Below are 24388 nucleotides of genomic sequence, written 5' to 3'. Positions count from 1 at the left end.
CTTTCTTACGTATAGCCCACCTCTGTGTAGAAACCCCAGGCTGTACTCTAAGGGGCAAACCCCAAGCCCAACTTACTTGCTAAATCCAGACCTCAAATTCCCCAGTGTTCACAAAAGCAAATGTTTTGGAACCAATGTTTTCATTTGCGCCCCATCTAATTATTTCTACAAAACATTAAGAAGAAAGTACTTTAGAAAACAAAGTGTCATTTGTTCATTACAGTTTAGTTAGAACAGTATACAAATTATCTTCCTTGACCTCAATAATTCATTTGAATAATATGTCCACTCATCGGATTTGCTGACAAAACATGGATTGCCATTTAATTAAATCCTATTTGTCAAGAGGAGCCCCATCTATCTACTGAAAATTACAGAATGGTATTATATGAAGTGGATGTTAGGGGGCTTATTCCTTCACCCACTTACTTCCCTGGTCCTTCTCGCATGAACAGAGAGCAACAATACCTGAAGTCCAAAGGTGCAAACAATTCAATGTTTATTGGGGTGAACTTCCAGCAAGCATGATTCCAGTTTCCTTCCTTAGTGTCCCCCTTCCCAGCTCTGACACCACAGAGCCTTACACCTGTGTCCCTGTTCCCATTCCTGCCCTTAGCCAAACATTATTCCAATTTCCTTACTCCCATTCCCTGTTCCCATTTCCTCTTTTAGCAAAACATGATTCCAATTTCCTTACTCCCATTCCCTGTTCCCATTTCCCCCACCCGCATGCCCACCCTCACACCCCTACTTCCTTGATTATCTGCAGACTATATAGTAAAACTTGAGTTCTGCTTTGCTATACCTTAACCAATCATGTTCCTGAAATTTAACTAACCAATCCTAACATATTGTAACATGATTATGTACCCAATTATATCCCACCACCTTAATTAGTTTACACCCAGCAAAATTAATTATACAGCAGACAGAAACAATCACAGAACCAGACAGAGATTATACAGACAAACAATAGCAAAGTGGGAACTATAATGATAAAACAGTACAGAAGTGAGGATTTCACATCCCAGCTATTGATAAGTGAGTTCTTGCCAGACAGGATGCTATCAAACTAAGTTTCCTTTTACATTTTCTAGGCACTTCCCTTTCTCTGGAGGTGACAGGCACTATCAGGACAGGATTGTATTCCTAACAGCCCAATAGCACCTTCTTTCAATGGGACTAGTTTGGAATGTGAGGATGTGACCGTTCACTTCCCAGTTTATGGCTGCCCCTGCTGCTTAGCCAAAGGCCTTAGCCTCAGCACAGGGCCTCAGACTGTCACAGTAAGAGAACGCTCTTACACCTGCAGACAGTGATTTTGATTCTTTCTTTTATACCTCTATAACTAGCCAAGTGATAAGAATACATCTAAATTCTTAGAGTACAGGCCTTTACAGACAGACCTTAATATCTATATCCTAACAGTGGACATTTAAAAAGGCACACACTATTCAGACATTTTCAGGTTCAAATCTTTATTGTTTTAAAAGTCTACATGTCTTTTACAATTACAATAATTTGTTACTTAAATGACTCTTGTATGGTTAATGTACAATGAGTTTTTTCCTGAAACTCAACCATGAAATACAATTTTCATCAATATGATTTTTCTAAATAGATTAATAAAAGAGTTCTGTGTTGTTGGGAAGGTTCAAGTGCTTCACTTTAAATCTAACAGCACAGGGATTCTTCCCTTCAGAATCTATGTGATCAATCCATCAAAAGTGCTTTTGAAGATTGCAGATTTATCTGTGACTGATTTTCAGATCAGCCCATCAAATTACAAGGTTGTTTTTTTAAACATTATAGGGCATTTTAATGTAATGAAAGAAGATGCAGCAGTTATCTTTATTCATCTACTGAGGCAAACTCATGTTGAAGAAAAATTATGATTATTGGCATGCAATGAACACTCCTTTTTAAATAGTTGATGAATTTATACATATTATAAAGAATCTGTTAAAGAGTGCAAGTATTTAAATGATTTCACAAAAGGACATATGCTGGTAATAATGGTAACTAACATTTAACATCTAAATACAAGCTAATTTATTTAACAGGCATTTAACATGGCTAATAATAAGCCATGATGCACAAGGTTTGCCCTTTGAGAAAATGAACTCCTTTGGTCCACACTCCTAAAGTTATCTGGGTAAAAAAATTAGAACAGTTATAGGACCAGGGATTTTAATGAAATTCTTGTTTCTAAAATGTAACCCATTAAAAATTAAAAGTAGTATATCTGTGAAGCATATTGTCACATGACCTCAGTATAAAAAGATGGCCTTCTACTTGGAGCGATGAATGAGCACTGAAGGACAATCCAGAAAAGAATGAGACAGAATGAACAGAGTTCCCACTGTGTTATACTTTTTTGTTCCACGGCACTGCTTTCACTCTGTAGAACTTTGTACCTAAAGGAACTTTAAATCTGTTTTGTGCCTAAGGAAAAAAACAAATACAAATACTTCAAATTACATCGCAAAAATGTTGTTCTATTTTATTCTGCTTTCACTAAGATTTTTTAGAGGAGGAAGTTATTTGCACCCCCAGCACTCTTAAAACTGGTACATGGAGGCAGACTAGACAACCCTATTTGTCTGAATTGACAGCTGAGACCAGCCAGTGATAGCTTACCATTAACAGGGAGATGTGCCAACTGGCTAGTAGAACTATTGACTGCTCTATGCTGCTGCAGGGGTTAGTCCTCTGGCCCTGTGATGCAGCGATGGCTCAGAGGTCAAAGCCTTTTAGAAATAAGTATTTTCCTCCTGATTTATGCAGTCTCTCCAAAATAGCTCATACAAAGCAGTGGCCCATGTACCAGGTAGGATGGCAAAATTATAGATAAACTACTTCCCCAAATTCATCTTAGGATTTGAATAGGACATTTCCAATTAATTCATCCAGGCAAGCATAAACACCCTCAGTTAAGAATCTATCAGTGTGAATATTTCTAATCACCAGTTAGAACTACTGGGTAGATTCTAGAGTAACAGCCGTGTTAGTCTGTATTCGCAAAAAGAAAAGGAGGAGTACTTGTGGCACCTTAGAAACTAACCAATTTATTTGAGCATAAGCTTTCGTGAGCTACAGCTCACTTCATCGGATGCAACATCCAATGAAGTTAGCTGTAGCTCACAAAAGCTTATGCTCAAATAAATTGGTTAGTCTCTAAGGTGCCACAAGTACTCCTTTTCTTTTTGGGTAGATTCTGCCATATTTACTCAAGCTGAGTAGAACTTACTCCACAAGCAGTCTCATACATTTCAGTGGTGCTACTTGAGGAGAAGATAGTACTGTACATGGTTAAGAGTAGCAGAATCTGGCCTCATTTTTCTTGTATACTGATTTTAATAATTACATATTTTTCAGTAGTATTCCCGTACCTTTTTTGCCTGGCAATATTCCTTTTCCATTACTTTTCCTAGCACCCAAGGTCTTCTAGATGCACCTGAAGCTAAACAGAATCAAAACAGAGCATACAAGGAAGACTGTGAATTTGTAGGTCTTTAGTAATTCATATTAAATAATACATTAGATGGCATATTATAGCTCTTAAAACTAGATGCAGTGTTTATTTTTATACATGCAGTTATTACTTATATAAATTGCAGTTTTCCTTTACATATAAAACAAAGAAACTAAGTAGTGCAATGAGATACAGATACTAAATCATTACTAAAGTATTTACTGTATATTATTACCACCACCTGAGACTAATACAACTGGAAGAGTTTAAAAATCACATTTATTTTTCAGCATTTATGCTGTTTTATTTTTTGAATTTCTCTCTGTTTAGTTAATGAAAACAGACTCACTCACTTCTGAGTTTTCATGAACTAGCTCAGTGCATCAATGTCTGGGCTGTGCACTTTATAGAGGAATATTTAAATAAAACAAAAACCTGTTTTCATTGACATTTCAAATAAAAATCAAAACACACTTGTAGTTAATACTACAGGTTTGTAAAACCTCAACTTCCACTACAAATATCCTGGACCTAACTGTTAACCACCTGACAAGTGTTTTTTAGCAAGAAGTAGCCTTCCATCTCTTCATACTGCCTGCTGCTCATAATCCAAAGTCCTCACCAAGGCGCTCATTCCTTACCCCTCCATGTTCCCATGACCCCTCATTATCACTTATCTGGCCCAAACATGAATAGTGGTGTACCATCTTTGCTGAGGGCCACCAGGCTTTGGTTCCATTGGGAAAAACTGGAGATGGTCTTTATTAGTAAAGACAAAAATAGTGAGAAAGCCCTAGCTTTCCCTGACACGAGTAGCTTAAAACATCTAAAACCTGAGATTTGCAAAAATATTGCAGAAATGGGCAACTCTGCAACCAGTTTCAGAGTTTATCTAATCCTATCTCTCAAAACAAGCAGAGGCAGATTAATGCAAGACTGAATAAATAATATTCAGCATAATAGGTGGACATGTGAGGGATTAATATTACTGTGAGAAGCAGATGTGCATGCCTGAGTGTCAAAGGGCAGACACAGACACAGCATTTTTGGGAGTCCTAAAACGGTAACTTCCTGTATTTGGATACATATTGATTAGTGTCCATCACAGCCATACCATTATGCTCATGGCTGATCTGGGAATATGGGAGAAGAATAGTGATATGGTTCTTTAGAATTTATCCCAAACTTAACTTGTTTCATGAGGAGGTGAATGAGTGATCTCTCCTTTCCCCAGCCTTTTGCTGCACAAGGGGAGCCCAAGTGCTTGTTTCTTTCAACCCTAGCACTCAAGTTTATATTTCTTTCAACTCAAGGACACAATGGTAGCACTCAGTTTACATTACCAAAGATGCCTTTTGTAAGGAAATGGGTTGGAAACATTTAGGAAAAGGAAAGTGAAATTCTACTTTATATTTCTAGTTCTTCCAAATTTTGGGCCCCCAAGACACAGGCTTTGCTGGTGCCCAAGTAGCAAGATCTGTAAGTGGTGGACAAAACTAAGTCGCTTTGGAGGTAGAAAGGGGCAATGAAATGGGAATGTAAATTACAAGGGGTTGACCTCACTGGTTGATGTTAAAGCGTGTGCAAGGAACATAGCAATGTTTTTAAGAGATTACTGTAAGTGTGAAGCAGTTGCAGTGTGCCTCTCTAGATCAGTAATATCTGCAAGAACCATACTCCATTCATTTTCTTTGTGAGATGCTTTATGTCTATTATTATGTCTGTCACCAATCTTCACAGCATTCCCAGCAGTTATTAAATTTATGACTAATAACTTAAAACCAAACTCTAAAAAAGTGGTTCTATGCACATCCTCCTCTCCACTTTGTAAGTCACAGTACTTTTATCTTGCCATCTTTATTTGCCAGATTCACATAGAAAACAGGGAGAGATCAATTTCCCAAAACCACTTTTAATAAAGTCTTATTATCCTGTACATCGTGTGTTTCATCCAGACCTTTAAAATTATCTCTGGCCTGAGAAAACCCGTAATAAATTTCAAATTGAGATGCTATATGTGGGAAGTTAAAGGACATTTGTGTATGCACCAAATTTGTTTTTTTGTTGGCGCCCTCCTTGTGATTAGCTGAGGATGGACACACCTTTCCCCATCACTGTGTCTCTTGCACCAAGTCCAAGTATAGCCTGTTTATCCTCCTTTCCTTTTTTCCGTCCATTCTCTCCCACACCTCCCTTTTCTGTTTCCTTCTTCTTTTCAACAACTTTTTTTTTGGCTTGCTTTTCTGAAAAAAATCTTTTAGTGAAGTCAGGGTTGGTGGGCTGCTGCTTGAATTCATTGTCCTGTATACGTAAGATACTACTTTGCCCACGTGCCCTGGAGACTGTTGAGGGAAAAGTTGGGGAAGATGGGCAGGACTAAAGGAGCTGCATGCCACTTCCCATCGGCTGTGTTTGTGTATGCGCACATATCCAGGGTTACGCAGCTTACCTTGCCCCACTACTCCTTTCTCCTGCCCTAGTCATACTAGACTACTCACATATGCCCCAAGGGGAACCACAACCAAAGCTGGGAAACACTAAATACCTGGTTTATAAAAACATGGCAGAAGTATGATTGGCTCAATGTGCACAATAGGGTCCTTTTTATGCAAAGTGTCTAGCAACCTTAATCATGAAGGGAGAGTACCATCTCTCCACAATTTAAACACGTAACATTATTGGGAATGGGGAACTTGTACATACCCTATAATTACACAAATAAAGTACCTTCAAATTTGAAAATATTAAACAATAAATTTGTGCTTATAGTTATACACTTCTTAACATTCTCTTTGCTGAGGATGTTCATGTAACCTCACATGTGTAAATCAATGGCTATCAAAATGAATTGGAGGGAAAAACATGTTGGTTTGGATACCTAGGTTCCATTAGCCTTATTTTATATTTCATAAAATTATGGCTGTGACACTGCGATGCCATTGTTAAGGTTGCATTCCGTTTTGTATTTGACGTGGGAGTTCAACCTGTTTTATAGGAAATGCATAGCGTATCAGTCCCAAATTTTTAGCACAGTCTCTGTACTCTGTAAGAGTTTGGTGGGCTATTGGGAACTATGTAATTATTTTGCTAACTAACAAGAAGTTACTGGCATTATTCATCATAATTCTCTTCAATGGTTTGCTAATGGAGAAAATGTTCTATGGTGGAAACTTTCCTTCTGATGCCTGTGGAAGCCTTTATGAACAGATTAGGAGAGGAATACAAAACTGTCTTTTGATACATGCCCTCACTAATCTTCACTGCATCCAAAACTGGTGGCACAGGGAACAGATTTTAAGAGGCCATGGCCTTTGTGTTGCAGAGAAGATTTTCAATGAACTCGCTACTTTAAAAGTTTAAATACTCATTTCATGCATTGCATATCATAACAGCAAACAAAACACCAGGAACATTGAAGTGAATAAACATAAATAGCAAACAGAAAGGAAGCTGCAGTTTCCTAAGCTTAATTGAGGGAAAACTGAAATAAGTACCCCACAAAAACCTTGAAACACTGAAAAACCACAGAAAAATCCTGCTGCGCTAAACTTGAGTGCAAAGGATTAACACTATCTAAAGCAGCAGTTCTCTGGCTGTGGACTGCGTCCCCAAATGGGGTTCCACCATCAGCAGATGGGGTTGCAGAGATTCCCAGCGCGCAGAAGATGTAATTTTGCTCTGCACAGTATGACTTAACCAGTGAGGAGCTGCCAAAATCTTAACAACGGGTTCCCTCCTCACCCCACGAGGGGGTCGTTGCCTACCCACGCCCCCCCCGGGACTCCTGCCCCATCCAACCCCCTCCCCTGTCCCCTGACTGCCCCCAGAACCAGGCAGGAGGGTCTCGTGGGCCACCGCAGTGGGTGCCCACCCCACCCCTAAGAAACAGAGGGACCTGCCAGGGGGCGAGGTGGGGAGTCCTGGAGGTGCTTACCTGGGGCAGCTCCCGGGAAGCATCCGGCAGGTCCCTCTGGCTCCTAGGGGCGGGGGAGCGTAGCTAGGGGGGAGCAGGGGGAGCGGCCGCTCCTGCACTGAACAAATCAAAAGTGACGCCTTAGGCGCCAACTCCCTGGATGCTCCGGGGCTGGAGCACCCACGGAAAAAATTTGGTGGGTGCAGAGCACCCACCGGCAGCTCCCCCACCCTGTGCCTGGCCCCAGCTCACCTCCGCTCCACATCCTCCCTTGAACGCGCTGCCCCGCTCTGCTTCTCTGCCCCTGCCCCTGGCTTCCCGCGAATCAGCTGTTTGGCAGGAAGCCTGGGAGGGCTGAGAAACAGGCCGCGGCTTCACGCTAAGGCTGAGGGTGGCGGAGGTGAGCTGGGGCGGGAAGCGGTTCCCCTGCGCCCCCCTCCCCACCGGGTTACCTGCTGTGGCGCAGGTGGCCCTCCTCGCACCTCACCTCCCTCCCCCCCGCCCCAGCTCACCTCCGCTCTGCCTCTGCCTCCCTGGGCCTGAGTGAAGCCGCCGCCTGTTTCTCAGCCTGCCCCAGCTTCCCACGCGAACAGCTGATTCGGGGCAGAGAAGCAGAGCAGGGCATTGCGTTCAGGAGAGGAGGCGGAGCGGAGGTGAGCTGGGGTCAGGCGTGGGGCGGGGAGCTGCCGGTGGGTGCTTTATATCCACTAAATTTTCCCCTGGGTGCTCCAGGGCTGGAGCACCCATGGAGTCGGCGCCTAAGGCGCCACTTTGGGCCTGTTAAATTTAGAAGCCCTTTTAGAACCGGTTGTCCCTTGCAGAACAACCGGTTCTAAAAGGGCTTCTAAATTTAAAAACTGCTTCTAGCGAACCGGTGCGAACCGGCTCCAGCTCACCACTGGACTTCACGTGTACGGTGTGTGCGAGGTCATAATGCTCTACAAAATGGCATCCTCTGCACAGCATGACCTCATCTACCATATGTACCAGGCATGCCGTGCTCTTCAAAATGGTGGCTTCCATGCTGTCTGAGGCCCACTAGGAAATAATTCACTAAAATGGGTCGTGCTGGCAAAAAGTTTGGGAACCCTTGCTCTAAAGCAAACATTTTCCTGTAAGAAAATTTGAGCCCTGCTGAACTTCATTTATGTAGGGTTGAGAAACAGCAGCAAAAGTAGGCATTTAAATCTCAGGAAATAAAAAGTTATGGTTTCCAGTTCTCTCACATTGAACATATAGATCCATAAAATTCCATCCATGCTACAGGGGATTTCTTTGCCTGGAGGGAAAATACCTTTAAAATAAAACTGAGTCCTTGTTTTTTTTTAAAAAGTCAATTCCTTCTACAGCACAGGTGGAAGTTCAAGCCTCTGCAATGGGCTCACACCTCAAATTTGTAAATGGCAGCACAAAAACAGACCTACGCAGCCATCATCAATACTTTGTAGTTATTTTAGAACCATAAATAGTAACATGACTAAGCCAAATGGTAATTTCATATGGTACATGTATCAAATGTGCATGTATGTATGAATAAATATAGTCTTGAATTTGTTTTACAGTATAAATCAAAAAATGATGAATGCATTTTGCTCTAACTGTCCAAAGTATTCACTTCTGGGACAAAACGTAATATGGAAAAGTTCTGCCTAAAAAAAAACCTTTCAGAAAATTACTGAATGAGGCTAAAATGAAAAACTCAATGTAAGATTAACTGCAACTTTTGCTACAAATATACATTATGTCTATAGCTAAAACATACATCTATATATGTAATTATTAAAGAGCTGTTAAAAAAAATAAGGGTATAAGATCATGTTAAGTGCCTCAGAACATTATGCCACAGAGTTATCTGACACTTACCACACTCACCTGGCTTCAGATCCAGCGCAGCAAGAGACTCTGAATGTAAGAAATATAATGTTGGACTGACAGTAAATAATACATAGTTGTCATGACGTTCGTCCAAGATAATGAGAACCAAATCGCCAACCTGAAAACTGGATAAAGTAAGAATACTTAACAGCAAAATATAAAAATATAGTATTGAATATTTACACTGATTACTGAAGCACTTTTTTCAAGCATTACACAGACCTACTTATCATTATCTGAAACACATTTTAGAATTTATGCATATCTGTACATTATGTAATGCCCAATAATTATTAGGTTTCCTATGAGGACAGTGTTAATTCCTCTTGGTTTTTTAAAAAAATGTTTTGGCGCCTCTTTTTTCTCCTAACAATGTGCTTCAAACAAGTTTTTCTGCATGAATTTACAAATAAGTAACTGTGATGCTTCCCAGGGCTACCCAGGGTTGTGAGGCACCTTGCCACCACCTGCTATAAGCATGACGGAGTCTTGTCTGTGCCTGCTGTGGATCAGCTCCTTAACTCCACCAGCCTCTGGCAACACAAGCACTACTTTCTGGGCTTCTGCAGGCCTCCTTCTTTCTAAACTGGTTAGCAATAGGCCCAAACCAACCTTTGACCATCCCTCTGGAGAGATCAGCCCCTGTTACACTGACCATGCACTGAACTCTCAGGTCATCCTCTACTCACAAAGGAATAGCACAAACCAGCTTACACAATTCAACTCAGGATCGCTACTCTGCTTAACACACAACATTTAGATATATTATAGTGAAGGCAAGAATAAGCTTATAATCAAATGATAGTAAGAAAGAATAATGGGAAAATGGTTACATATAAAACAAAATCATAACACGCTTTCTAGAGCTTAAACTTAACTCACAAGACCTACAGGATAGCTTATCTCAAGCCCTTTTCCCAGTTTTTTCAACCAGGATGACTGAGATCCCCCTTTCATAAAATCTAATCTGCTGGCAGCTTGTCTTCAAAGACTGAAGGATGCCAGGGTGTGTCTCTGCCCCTTCAGATATATCACAGCAGACCTTTGATCTTCACCTGAAAACAGGGTGTTCCACCTTTCTGCTGTTTATCTCTTCCTGTGAATTACTTCTGAAATCTCCAAAAACTCTTCATTAGCAGTTGATTCAGCGCTTGTCCACACCTAAAATGAAGCTGTGCCACTGTAGCACTTTACTGAAGACACTACCTAAACTGATGGGAGGGGTTCTCCTGTTGATATAGGTATTCCACCTCCCTGAGAAGCGGTAGCTAGGTCAGCGGGAGAATTCTACAGCGGGGGTCAGTTTAATTGCATCGCTCAGAGGTGTGGATTTTTCACATCCCTGTGTGATGCAGCTATACCAACCTAATTTCCTAGTATTGATCAGGCCTCAGTATGTTAATAAACTTCTGCTGTAGGACACACTGTATACAATAGTCCACCAGGGAGATAAGTATCTTCTACCTCTTGTCTGGAGAAGTTCAGCTCAAGGTGCACTACATTTGAGTGACCTGCCTTTAACTACAAGACTTAGAGAACATAATTCTCAGCACATACACATAATTCCTCACATATTGTCATACAAAGATTATGATGACTAGTGTAACACAGGCATTTATTAGAAACCTTACATGACATTCTTTTGGGGAACTGAGGGGATACTTATCATAGAATCATAGAATATCAGGGTTGGACGGGACCTCAGGAGATCATCTAGTCCAACCCCCTGCTCAAAGCAGGGCCAATCCCCAATTTTTGCCCCAGATCCCTAAATGGCCCCCTCACGGATTGAACTCACAACCCTGGGTTTAGCAGGCCAATGCTCAAACCACTGAGCTATCTCTCCCCCTTGAACCCTTATGTAGCCCTGTGCCCTCTGCCAGTTGGCATCAAGAGGTCCTTGGGTCACAGCAATACGTCGGGGGTGGGAAATATCTCTGAGCTGTAACAGCTAATTTAGACCTCATCGTTTTGTATGTGTAGTTGGGATTACGTTTTCCAGTGTGCATTACTTTGCATTTATCAACACTGAATTACATCTGTCATTTTGTTGCCCAGTCACCCATTTTTTTTTTTTTAAAGATCCCTTCGTATCTCTTCGCGGTCTGCTTTGGACTTAACTATCTTAAGCAATTTTGTATCATGTGCAAACTTTGCCACCTCACTGTTTACTCCCTTTTCCAGATGATTTATGTATATGTTGAGCAGCACTAGTCCCAGTACAGATCCTTGGGGGACCCTAATATTTACTTCTTTCCACTGCAAAAACTGACCACTTATTCCAAGTCTTTGTTATCTATCTTTTAATGAGATACTGATCCATGAGAGGATCTTCCCTCTTGTGTCATGACTCCTTTTGCTTAAGAGCCTTTGGTGAGGGACCTTGTCAACGCTTCCTGCAAGTCCCAAATACACTATATCCACTGGATAACCCTTGTCCTTTCACTGTTTTTTTTTTTTAAATTGGGGTATACATATAGTTTGAGCCTCTATTACAGTGTTTTTAAAAACTTTCCATGCAGCTTGCTTTTAATTTCCATTTAACTAATCTACTCATTTGCGTATAGTTCCCCTTTTTGAAGTTAAATGCTACTGTGGTAGGTTTCTCTGGTATCTTTCCCCCTACGAGCATGTTAAATTTTATTACATGATGGTTGCTATTACCAAGTGGTTCAGCTATATTCACCTCTTGGACCAGATCATGAGCACACCTTAGGACTAAATCAAGAATTGCCTCCCCCTTTGTGGGATCCAGGACAAGCTTGTTCAAGAAGCAGTCCTTAATGGATCAACAGTGAAATCTGAAGTCAACAGCAAAAAGCCCATTGGGTCCAGGATTTGCCCCCAACAAATTTTAATAGCGCCAAACCAGTTACCCATGATACACACCTCTTTGAAAAAAGGCATCTTCACAAGTAATCTTAGGAATTCACATGATATATTTTTAGCAGAGTTATTCTGAATGGAGTAATTATTTCTTGGACATAAAATCATAGCTGAAATCCCCAACTAGATTTATCATTATAGAAAAGCCATGAAATGAGAATGAATCCAAATTATGGTGATGATGTTATACAAATCATTTAAAAATACATTTGTAGCCTCGTGGACCATGTATTGAAAGCTTGATTGTAAAAGAATATAAAGAATCAAATTTAATAAAGATTTATTACTAAGGAAATTCACTGTAGTCTCAGATATGAATTTGAGGTTAAGATGCTGAAAAGAATTACTACACATTACCTCCACATACTTTACCTGTACATTTGTTATTGAAGACATAAAATGTATTGAGCCATATCAAGAACAAAATGTGAGAATAAAAATATACTTACTCTCGGATAGCTATTTTTTCAGAATGTCTTGAAGACACTGAAGACATGCTTTGGGACATCTAGAAAAATGATGAAAGAGCAAACAACTATAAAATATTGGCAGCATACATTGTAGATAGAGGACAATTAAGATTGATTTAATTTATATATGAACCATGACAAAAATATTAAAACTAACACATGTTCTTATTACCATCTTGACCATTTTGCTTGTGTGTATACTTTCCCCTTTCTTGTATTTTGCTTTGGTCGTTTTAAAATGTAAGCTTTTTGGGACAGGGATTGAAACACAGCACATTTCAGCTGCTTCCATAATTTAAAAATTATAGTAAGAATAATAATTACAATAAATGAAATTTTTATTTTGTATGGCCTCTCAACCTATAGCCCAAAACACTTTAAAGAGTTAATATCAGAGTGAAAGAAAACTTAAGCGGTAGAAAAAGAAGATATTTTTAGATGAGATAAAAATAAGCAGAGCATCACTAAGGCATAAGAAAACTACTGCATATGGGAGGCAGTTGAACAGACAGTTACTTTTATACTAACCGTGGTGGGACTGTGTGAAGGGTCAGAGAACTTGACAAAGCTAGACAAGAGAAAGGAGCAAGGAAGAGGATAAAGTTTATGGAAGGTTTTAAAAACAATCAGGACAATTTTGGAGTAGAACCTGCAATAATTAGTGAGCAAATGAAGTGTTTAATGATTGGGCACAATATAAATCAAACTACCTGTATGTGTGAGAAAGTGGGCGAAAGCATTTAACACATGCTGGTGCAGGTAGGATAAGACTGTGGAGACCAGGCTGAAAGGAGTTGAAGACAAGGATGAAAGTTTCAGCAGAGGTGCAAGTGATGCAGCAATGTTGCAGAAGAGGCGGAAGGCATATTAGCAAACAAAGGAGATGAAAAAGTTCAGGTTCAAGAATTTATACTCAGTCCTGTGGACAATGGAGGCAGATACCTCATTTGAGAAATTCTATGATGTTTTGTTTTTCAGGGTAACTCCTCTTGCCCAAAGGAGTATACCAAAAAGTACCTCACAGTATCACAATTTTACCTACAAGAAATTAAGGGCAATTCATTGCACTGCTTTTCAATATTTTTAAAAATAAATATAAATACATCAGCTTCAATCTCGCTGAATTTGAGCTCCTCTTTTGAAAATGTACTTTTTCACCTCAATGGCCACACTTCAAAAGGTATTTTTGCTCTGTTGTTTAACTGTGCAGTAGGTGTACTTTTAAATGCCATGTATTGAAAGTATTCAAGTGCATAAAAACGTTTTTCAATTAGATAGAGCTGCACACATGTTCAAATTGATTAACAAAAACACTGAAGATATGAAAATACTTAGGAAAAAAAAGAAAAGAAATGTGAAGGCCAGATTTAAATATGGCTATCTATAACTTTATGCAACCGGCATATACATTTTAAGCCAAAACCAATAATCACCTACTTTTGACAACAATCCTAGGACTAGGTTACTGTGAGAAGTAATCCTTAGTAGCTACATACCCCATTGAGGGGAAAAAGGATTAATCTCCTCAAATATTAACAGGTTTTCATAATTGTATTTATTCTCTGGGAAATAACTTCTGTGCTGCAGATTTGTGTCTTGATTCATTAGCACAAGTGCCAAACAAAAAGGTTGCTTCCTCTTTTCCCATCCTATATTTTGGAAAACTTCTAGGACAGTTTTACTTTGTGTAATGACCCATCCACTCCCAGTCTTTATTCAAGCCTAATTTAACGGCGTCCAGTTTGCAAATTAAACAGTAAAACTATTTCCCCATGTTTATTTTTCCCCCTACTGTTACTCACACCTTCTTGTCAACTGTTGGAAATGGGCCATCCTGATATCACTACAAAAGGTTTTTTTTGTTTTTGTCTGTTTTCTCCTGCTGATAATAGCTCATCTTAAGTGATCACTCTCATTATAGTGGGTATGGCAACACCCATTTTTTCATGTTCTCTGTGTGTGTATATATCTATCTATCTATCTATCTTCCTACTGTATTTTCCACTGCATGCATCCGATGAAGTGCGTTTTAGCCCACGAAAGCTTATGCTCAAATAAATTTGTTAGTCTCCAAGGTGCCACAAGTACTCCTCATTCTTTTTGCTGATACAGACTAACATGGCTACCACTCTGAAACCTGCATTGTGAATGACTTCTTTCCCAACTACTTATTCTCTTTCCTCATTCCCACCCGCAAAATAAAGAAAAGCCTTTCTGCCAAAGAAGTAAATTTCAGAGAAAAAACAAAAAGAAAGCCTTAGAAGAAACCATTTTCAACTATGCAAATGTACATAATGAAAACCTCAGATCTATGTACTTTAAAAACAACTTGTCTTAGAAAGATGTGTAACTGTCTTGTCGATGCAGGCACTTGCACACTACATTTAAGATACAATTTTCAAAGGTGCCTAAAGGTTTAAGTCTCCCAGTTCCTACTAATATTCAATGGGAGCTGGCTGCCTAACTCCTTTGCATCCCTCCCTTTTGCCCTGCCTCAAATGACAGCTAAACTCAACACCTTGGGGAGTGTTGTCAAATGGCTAGACACAGAGAACTGAGACTGGATGTAATAGTTCCCTATGACAGAGAGGTGTTCTAAAGTTTAATTAAGGTGAAACGTAATTGCAAATCATTATCACGGTTCCCCAGAGAACCACAGTAGTTAATTCTTACTAATACTTTTCTGTATTACCGAATAAACAAACTGTCTTGTACAGTTAAGTAACTGGTTGCAGGTTTATTTTAGAAAACTAAAGAAGAACAGACTTCTGAATACTGAGCCACACTCAATACTATGAGAAATGAAATATTTTAATCAATACTTTAAGTTCCATATTGCTCAGGTTAATAATAGTCCCTTTCAGAGTCAACCCAAAGTAAGCACTGATTATGGCTGAATAGCTTTAATATATTTCTCTTGCGGTGTGTATTTTATATTTAAAATGAAAGCAAATGGAAATACCCTACAGATTCTCAGATACATGCTTTCTTTAGTCTCAAGTATATATTGTAGAATCTGTCTGCCAGTATCATTGCATGAGATACTGCAAAACCTTAATAAGACCGTAACAAGCTAATGTTAGGTTCGGTTTTTTTACTAAGTAACTTTGCATGATATTTCATAATAATTAGGAGATGAAAAAGTCTATTATAGGATGCACATAGAACTCAACTAGCAAGTTTACACTTCTTTTTTCTAGACTGGTTTTGGTCTAAAAGAAAACATCATATTTCATAAAAAACATGATCTATAAAAACTCTACTTTTGTAAGCATCATAATCTTCTGCATTCTTGAAGACAGTAGATATTTCCCATTTCCTCTGCTAGAATAGCATTTCTAATTTCCTCTCACTCCACCTTTAGAGTCAACTGATGGGCTATTTCCTCACCATCCCCTATTCAATTGCATGCATAGGGAGTAGGAAGGAGAAACTTCAAGAAGTAGCTCTTCCCCTGGCCTTCACCTTGAACCATGGAACTTTCCACCCCTAGAACCTATGTGGGGAAGGATGGAGGTAAGGCTAAGGCTTAGGCTTTCCTGTGCACCAATAATTTAAGCAGAGAGGGGAAAGAAAAGGGTGCCAAGAACCCTTGAGGATAGAAGAATTCGCTAGTATGAGAAGAATCCTATAGGTATGCTCCCCTTGCAATCAAGAGTACTGGTACCGAGCAATCAACCCATAACTTTCTCCTACCTTCACGGTTTATTGATGAATGCTTGTGTGATAGAGGACTAGAAAGACTTAGAAGTATTGACCACAAAAAGGTGATCTGAGGGATGGGGAAGAGTCACACATCTTTGGGAATGTGAAATATAACCGAATGAATGAGAGCGAAGAACATGATTGGGGGTGCGGGGGTGTGTGGAAGTTGGGAGCAAATGCAGAGAGAAACAGAAAGAGATGCACCAGAATACTTGAAATGAAAAGAAAGCGTGATTGAAGGGAAAAGGATAGGGAGGAAGAAAAAAAGTCAATATAAAAGTTATATTAAAAATATTTAATGTAAAGTTGAATGACTGTTTAGTAAATTGTAAATAATGTCTGTCTGCATATATGAGGAATGGAGTGATCTTCCTGCCTCTGGTGGATATTACCCTCTACAGATTCTAGTGAAGCATACAAGCAAGGATGACTTAAGAGTATTTTTAATAATACCATCTCTTCAGGCATCGTCCTGCTTCTTCACTGGTGATTTCAATCTCTTTCAGAAACTCAGAAATGACAAAAACAGAGATGCGAATCCAAAGGGAAAGATAAGGCAAAGACTCTCAGAAAAAGAACCTTGAGTGAAAAACAAAGGAAGAGAGGAACTGGCTTTTTACTCCACAGACGTTCTCATGGGGGAAAAATCACACAGGTTCCTCAGGGGAAGCCTCTCTCACTGAGACCAGTCTGTAGTTAAGGACTTTTATGTCTATTTTTTCCACATTCACCCTCCTCAGTGATAACCCACCTCAAATGACGTTCTTGTACCTGGGTCCTGACCCAGTTCAACACAAATACTATTTATATTTTCCATTTCTGGTTGGCTACCTAACCCAACAAGCTTTGCTCACACACCTGCCAATGACAAAAGGGAGTCATTTCTCTGCAATTGGCAGATGCTTCACAAAGCCTGCTTGGCTGTAAATGCTGCATAAAAGATCTCCAGCTGCACAAAGCAGAGGTAGGATTTTTAAGGAAGCCTCAAACTTATTCTTCACAGGGAAGTCCACTAACATTCCATGACAAAGCTCTTATGGGCACTGGATTTTCACTTGCTTCAAGATACAACTTTTCATTTCCAACAAGAAAATAGACAAATACTAAATATTTAAACATTTTTATTATTTCACCCTAAGAAAAATTCATAAATACCGTAACTATCAGCTCTAAGAAGCACTTTTCAGCTTCTCTCTAGATTGCACAACCCAGGTTTTATTGACCTTCAAAGCAATCCAGGTTCCCTCTCTCTACTTTATGTTTTTCATACGTCAAGAGATAGATATATATATATATATTACAATAGCTGCACTAAATATGATACAATGTTTGTAGTTCACAGTACTATACATTATATAAGGCCAGGAAAATAAAATTATTTAACTGGTTCCCATTATTGAACAAAGGTGATAACCTCTTCACAGTTAAAGCTACATGAATAACTTTCCATTATAAGCCTGATTTTGACTCTCAGTTCACCAAAACTAAACGAATTCACAGTAAGTTTCTGAAATTTCCTTCTCAGAAGAAACTTTCTTCGGACAGCCTGGGGTGAATGTGGGAGGAGGGGTCAAGCCATTTGTCAAATGACAGATAAGTCAGTTTGCCAAATTGCCAAAAAACTGCCCCAAATTCTTAATGCTTTGGATCATAGCTCTTAAACACAGATTGGCTAGGGAACTCCCAATTATTTTATTAGTACATTCACAGCAAAAACATTTCAACCAATCTCAAGGAAGCAGGTATGGGAAGAATAAGTACTTTTACCAATGTTAAAGTTTGTCTCCAACTATTTTAGAACAGTCGTAGAAGCTCTGTAATTTGGAGGAGGAACCTGAAATCCCTAGGGTCAAAGAGATGTATTTTCTTGTTCCTCTCAAAAAAGTCAGCCAGATTTAGCCAAGTTCTAAACGTTACAGAAAATCGCCATTTGCACATATGCAAAAGAACCTCTTTTACACTTGCCCCTAAATTTTCCAGTCACACTACCAATCCCTCACCGCAGAACAGCCTTTTGGGCTAGGAACTAAACTTGGCTGATAGTGAATTTCTTTCCCCGAGTGGTATTTCTGTGCCCTTCTTAACACTTCCTGAACAAAGCCTTCTCTCTCTCTGCTAGGCCACAACATACTATTAGTGTCTGCATTTTGCACATGAGGTAACAAAGTCTTACGTCTTTTCTGGCAGAGGTGGGACTAGGACCCAGATCTTTCATAGGGCATGTCCATGTCAAATCAACTTAGCCAAACTCCCTTTGTGTTATATTTGTATTACCTAAAATCATCACTGATGAAGTTTGCAGATGAGTAGTAAATAATAGTGATCTGAAACACTCGGTAAGTGGGGTGCAAGTGAACAATATGCATGTTAATACAGACAAATGTAAGTTTCTACATCTAGGGACAAAGAATGTAGGCCATGCTTACATGATGGGAAGCAGTGACTCTGAAAAAAAACCTGTGGGAGAAGAGGGGGTCATGGTAGATAATCCGTGGAACATGAGCTTCCAATGTGAGGCTGTGGTCAAAACTGCAAATGCAATTCTTATAAACCAGGAAATCTCAATTAGGGGTAGGGAGTTTACTTTACTTCTGTATTTGGCACTGGTCTGACCACTATTGGAATAGTGTGTCCAGTTCTGGTGTCCACAATTCAAGAGGTTGTTGATAAACTGGACAAGTTCAGAGAAGAGCTAGGAGAATGATTAAAATACTCCTTACATAGTGAAAGACCCAATCTGTTTTGTTTAACAAAAAGAAGGGTAAGGAGTTACTTGGTTATAGTCAGGAAGGGTGCAGAAATTTGAAAATGGACTCTTCAATCTAGCAGACAAAGGCATAACAAGATCCAATGGTTGGAGGTTGAAGCTAGACAAATTCAGGCTAGAAACAAGGTACACATTTTTAACTGTGAAGGTAATTAACCACTGGAAGGATTTATCAATAGTTGAAGTGGATTCTCCTTGACTAGAAACTTTTCAATTAAGATTGGATGTTTTTCTAAAACGTATGCTCTAATTCAAATAGGAATTAATTCAGGGAAATCCTATGGCCTGTGTCATACATGAAGGCAGAGCAGATGATCACAGCGTTCTCTTCTGGCCTTATAAGCGACACTTTAACCACTACTGAACACTTCCTTTACTGAGTCAGAAACAGAACTTAGGAATGTTGAATCCCAACAGTACAATGCCATCTCGGAAAATTGTTCAAGACACTGGCAAAGTTTGTGACATTATCTATTACTGCTACCAGTTATTTCTTTAATTGCAGTGGTACTAGAGGTCTGTGCCATATATACTGGGGAACCATAACAACGGACTGCCTTTTTAAAAAAATTTAAATAGCTGTGTTCTAGTAAGGTTGTCCTAAGTAACTGATTCCTTTCCCTAGTGCTCATCCACCTTCTGGTTGGCACCAGAATTGCTCCGTATGCCTGCATAGGTGTTAAAACAGCTACTGTCTCCTTATTTGCCAAAACCACTTCTACAATGCAGTTATACATTCTAATACAAATATATATGGCATGTTGAAAATTTGGTGACACAATACAATAAGCTAAAATAAATTAAAAAACACTGTACTTATTGCATTAGATAGTTGCATAATTAAATTTATACCTTCCTTTTTAATGTATTCAAAGTAGTCACAATTCCCAGTTTACTGCAGTAACTAGAATTAGACACCTTCCAACAAAATTAGAGTCCAGCTTGCCACAGAGTAAACATGGTCTTGCTTATACTGTTATGTACATTTTTTATTATTTTATTATTAACATTTTATTATTTAAAATTTGCCTTTTAATTTGCCTAGGTGACCTTATTAAAGGTACAAGGGAGTGTCTAGAGCAGTGGTGGGCAACCTGCGGCCTACACGTGGCCTGTCAGGGTAATCCACTGGAGGGCTGCCAGACAGTTTGTTTACATTTGCACAGCTGCCTGCAGCTCCCAGTAGTCATGGTTCACTGCTCCTGGCCAATGGGGGCTGCAGAAAGTGGCGCAGGCTCCCATCGGCTGGGAACGGCAAACCTTGGCCACTGGGAGATGCGGCAGCCGTGCAAATGAAAACAAACTGTCTGGCAGCGCGCCAGTGGATTACCCTGACGGGTCACGTGTGGCCCGCGGGCCGCAGGTTGCCCACCACTGATCTAGAGGGTTTCTAAATGGCCTCTATCCTGCAAACATTTATATATGCAAGCAGTCCCACTGTGTTTACCAGTACTACTCACATGTTGTGTAAGTATTCACATGATAGGAACCTAACTCATTAGTCAGTAGACAAGTATGATGTATCCTATCAACAGCCTCCTCTTTAAAAAAGAACAAAACCTGGTATCCGTACTCTTTGCAAGTACGGAAGCCCCTTCATGACTAATTTCTCACATCACTCTTCTCCAAACTTTCTATTTCTGCACTTACTTTAAGATGAAGAGACCAAAGCTGAAAGCAGTGGAAAATACGCAAGCACTGAACTTTTAATAATGACATTTCCGGCATCATTCTCTTATACAGTCTAAAATCAGATTAATTTTGAGCACTGCTATACATGGGAGACAATGTCACCTATGAATCATCCACAATGCACAAATAAGTCTTTTTTCTCCCTGAAAGTTCACAACTAATTTGGAACCTATCAAATGTGTAAAAGTAGCTTAAATTGTTCTTCCCAGTTTGCCAAACTTGAAATATCTTGCAGAATTTGCAGTACTTGAGAAAGTTATCTAGTTATCTTCAGATTTGTAAAGCCAAAGCCTTACATTTCTTGGTCTTTTATATATGTAACATTTTATTCCTGTTTTAGTTTTAACATTTTCATATTTTAACAGTTTTCAGAAAATTTTAACCCTGTTAAGATAATTACTTAATTTTTGTTTTAAAACTGCTCAACATAGAGCAGGTTGACCACCACTGCTCTAGACACTCCACTGAACCTTTAATAAGGTCACCTGGTTTGGTTTAAAACTTCTTAATGCTGACAGACCCCAGTTGTCTGCAGGTGGGATTGAATCTGGGACCTCTGAAGCTTAGTGCATGAGCCTCTACTCCATGTTTAGCTAAGGCTGTAGCTCATTAATCTCTAAGTGGTCTAGGTGTCACTAGAGAGGGACAGAACACCACACCCAGCAGTCATGGATTACAACAGCACTTCTAATATATCCTTGTGAGTTTCATAATCTAGACAAACAATCTGACAACCTTTCAACAGAAAGAAAGAAAGAAACGTTTCTTATTGCCCAGTATTTCCAATTTTTTAAAATAACACTACCATTCTCTTTTGCCTTTATTGGTAATGTGAAAAATAATTAAAAATTACAATAGTACCATTTCTTAAAAGAAGCACCTTCAGGTATTTATTTTGCTGCTGCTAGAGTAGACCGATACATTAACTTTAGCGAAAAGTGAAGTATTTAGTGTGTACATTATCTATTATACATAATACCTTAAATGTATGAATTCTCTATCTTAATGCAACAGCATCCAAGCAAAGAGGAGCATTAAAACATTACTGCAAACTCAGGTTTTACAAACAGATCAAGAAAAACATACTTTCCAGGTTTGTGCCTCTTGCAATTCAGGCAGAGAAGAACAATGGGAGGCGAACATTGAAGTAATTATTTTGTAAGAAACTTGGTGGGAACATGCTTACATTTCAAACAGTAAACTCTGGGATAGTATCATATAGGCTCTCCAGTTTCTGTACCAGGGTGAAGCCGAGTAATAACATAACAGCCAGCATGATTTCCTAAAATAACAACTCTCAAATAAATCAACATGTCCTTTTTCAATATCTTTATATTTTTTTATCTGTAAATTGATACTTGTGCTTACATGCATTAACCTCGGTTTACTACTGAGTTACCATTAATTCACACAGCTCATTTTTTTGGCAGATGGCATAAAGGTTGGGAGCTATAGAGTTTCTACAGAGAAATTTCTGAAGTGGTGTACCAGGAATAGAACTAGTTGAAAAAATTTCCATCTAAATGATTGTCTGACAAAAATATCTTTTTCACAGAATTAAAATCTTCTGTGAAAAAAATTCAGTGTTGCTGAAAAATGTTGATTTTCCATCAGGAAAATCAAAGTAACAGCTGCCTGCCTGGAAGACTTTTATCAATTTCACTTTCTGCAAAGTAAAACTGACAAAAGCTTTCCCAGGTGCTCTGACTCCCCAGAAACTCCTCCCCTGCAGAGTACCCTTCCAGCATTCATGGCTCTGGGGCAACCCCACCATGCCAGAGGTTCCAGGCTCTCTGCCATGGTGCGTCTCACTACTATTGCATTTCAAATAAATAAATAAATAAAAACAGTCATTAGCTTTTCTTAATCACCATCTTTTTTTTTTTTTTCCAAATGTGGTTGGGCAAACAAGTTAAAGGAGACTTAAATACATCAAGTATGCATGGGTAGTGCCGCAGAGGAAGACAAAATGCAAGACAAAGTAATAATTTTCTGATCTGACTAATTTTTTAACTCAAAAAGTATTCTGTAACAAAAACAAGTTTGTAAAGTATGACGAACCTTTGTAACTCTCCTTTGTCCTCACAATAAATCTTGCAATTTTCAAATCAAACCAATTTTCCAAGACAAGGTTATAGTGAGATAAACCAGGGTTTTATAATTGAAAGGTGGTTGCAAACCAGTGGTGTATGCGGAAATTAAAATTTGACCCCTTTTGGAGGGACACATTCTGTTGTCCTCCACTCCAGGACCTTGCTCTCCCCACCTGCACCCGGTTTCAGGAAGAGCTCACTGCTCCCCACTGCCCCAGCCCTGAAAGGAGCTAGCTCACTCTTTCCCCTGCCCCGACCAAAACAGGAGATTGCTCCCGCCTCAATTGCAAACTTAACATGAAAAAGCTACCATTTCACCATAATGGTAAATTTCTGGCTCCTTTGCCCTCCAGAAGTTTTGATCAGAGTAATTGTTGGCTATTGATGATCCTGTCAGGTTAAAAAACATGTCTGCACTGCAAGTCATGGGTGAAATTCTGTGCTGGGCATCTATAAGACATCTCTGTCCACTTTCCTGATTCTGGGCTGCTCCAGGGCTAGAGTGGCCTGTGGCATAATTTACTATGAACAGCAGCACTGCCCACAATCTCTGCAGTTCTATATGCTATAGCCCTGTCCTGACATGCTCTTCCACTCCCAGAAACCCACTCCAGCAAGTCTCCCTATGCCAGGACTTGCAAGGAGGCCTTCAGAGAACACAGTCTGGCTGTATTACTCAAGCCTGGTTTACCCTTAAAAATTAGATTAACCTAGTTATGTTGCTTTTGGCTGTGAAAAATGTTGTGCCCTGAGCACAATAGTTAGGTAGACCTAACCTCTGGTGTAGAGGTGGCTAGACCAACTGAAATCTTCCGTTGACCTAGTTACCACTTCTCAGAGAAGTGGATTAACTACATCATTGGAAAAACCCCTTTCATCGATGTAGGAAACATCTACAGCTACAGTGCTCTAGAGGCACAGCTGCAGCACCGTAGTTATGCTGTTATAGTGTAGACATAGCCTCAGTTCCTGTACTGGGGGAATTCTCCTTTGGGGCTGGAACTAATGCCCGGTGGGCTTTTTTACCTGGCATACATGGACAGAAACAGGTGTGAGAATCTCACCCAAACCTTCCAAATCTTAGAATTCTTCCAGGCAGTTTAGTGTGAAATGGTAAACCATTAAATGCCTTCTCTTGGGTCTGGAATGAGTTGCAAATGTCCCATGAATGAACCAGCCCTGTTTTGGCAGTGAGAATAGGAGGTCTGTAGACACCTTGTACAACAGCAAGTATTTGTCAATCTATTTTTAATCTCTCCTAAGCACCAGGATTTAGTTCAGGCAAGCCCCTTACAGCATGCAATCAGTAAAAGAGAATTATATATTTATATTTTGCTTTTTTGGTTAGCCTATATTTGTTAGATTGGACCACTAGTTTGTTCCCTAGAAAAGGAAACGGTCTCCTCAGCTGTTCAATCCTTGTTCGAGAACATACTTCACAGCTTGCCCAGCCTTCATTCTCAGCCTCACCATTTGCAGGGCTATCACGGACAGGTTATAATGTGAAATTTA

The 24388-nt window shown here is 39.5% G+C and overlaps 1 protein-coding gene across 6 annotated transcripts in view; it reads right to left on the bottom strand.

The window, feature by feature from the left end:
- Positions 1 to 1461: 1461 nt before the first annotated feature.
- The window catches only part of RB1CC1 (RB1 inducible coiled-coil 1), a 157265-nt gene continuing 134338 nt past the window's right edge, over positions 1462 to 24388 (bottom strand). For 4 of the 6 annotated variants that reach the window (XM_037892625.2, XM_037892630.2, XM_037892626.2 and 1 more), the window contains 4 exons: positions 12599 to 12657; positions 9252 to 9388; positions 3393 to 3463; positions 1462 to 2445 (listed from right to left, as the gene is read on the bottom strand). In XM_037892625.2, coding sequence (XP_037748553.1) covers positions 2368 to 2445; positions 3393 to 3463; positions 9252 to 9388; positions 12599 to 12657 — 345 coding nt within the window. In that variant the 3' untranslated portion in view covers positions 1462 to 2367. Of the gene's footprint in view, positions 2446 to 3392; positions 3464 to 9251; positions 9389 to 12598; positions 12658 to 24388 lie in introns of those variants that run through there. The other 2 variants (XM_037892627.2, XR_006288533.1) reach the window with 2 other exon arrangements.

This window comes from Chelonia mydas, chromosome 2 (genome assembly GCF_015237465.2).
Source record: "Chelonia mydas isolate rCheMyd1 chromosome 2, rCheMyd1.pri.v2, whole genome shotgun sequence".
Taxonomy (NCBI): domain Eukaryota; kingdom Metazoa; phylum Chordata; order Testudines; family Cheloniidae; genus Chelonia; species Chelonia mydas.
Note: the sequence above shows the minus strand (reverse complement) of the source record. Positions and strands in the feature narration are given on the sequence as shown.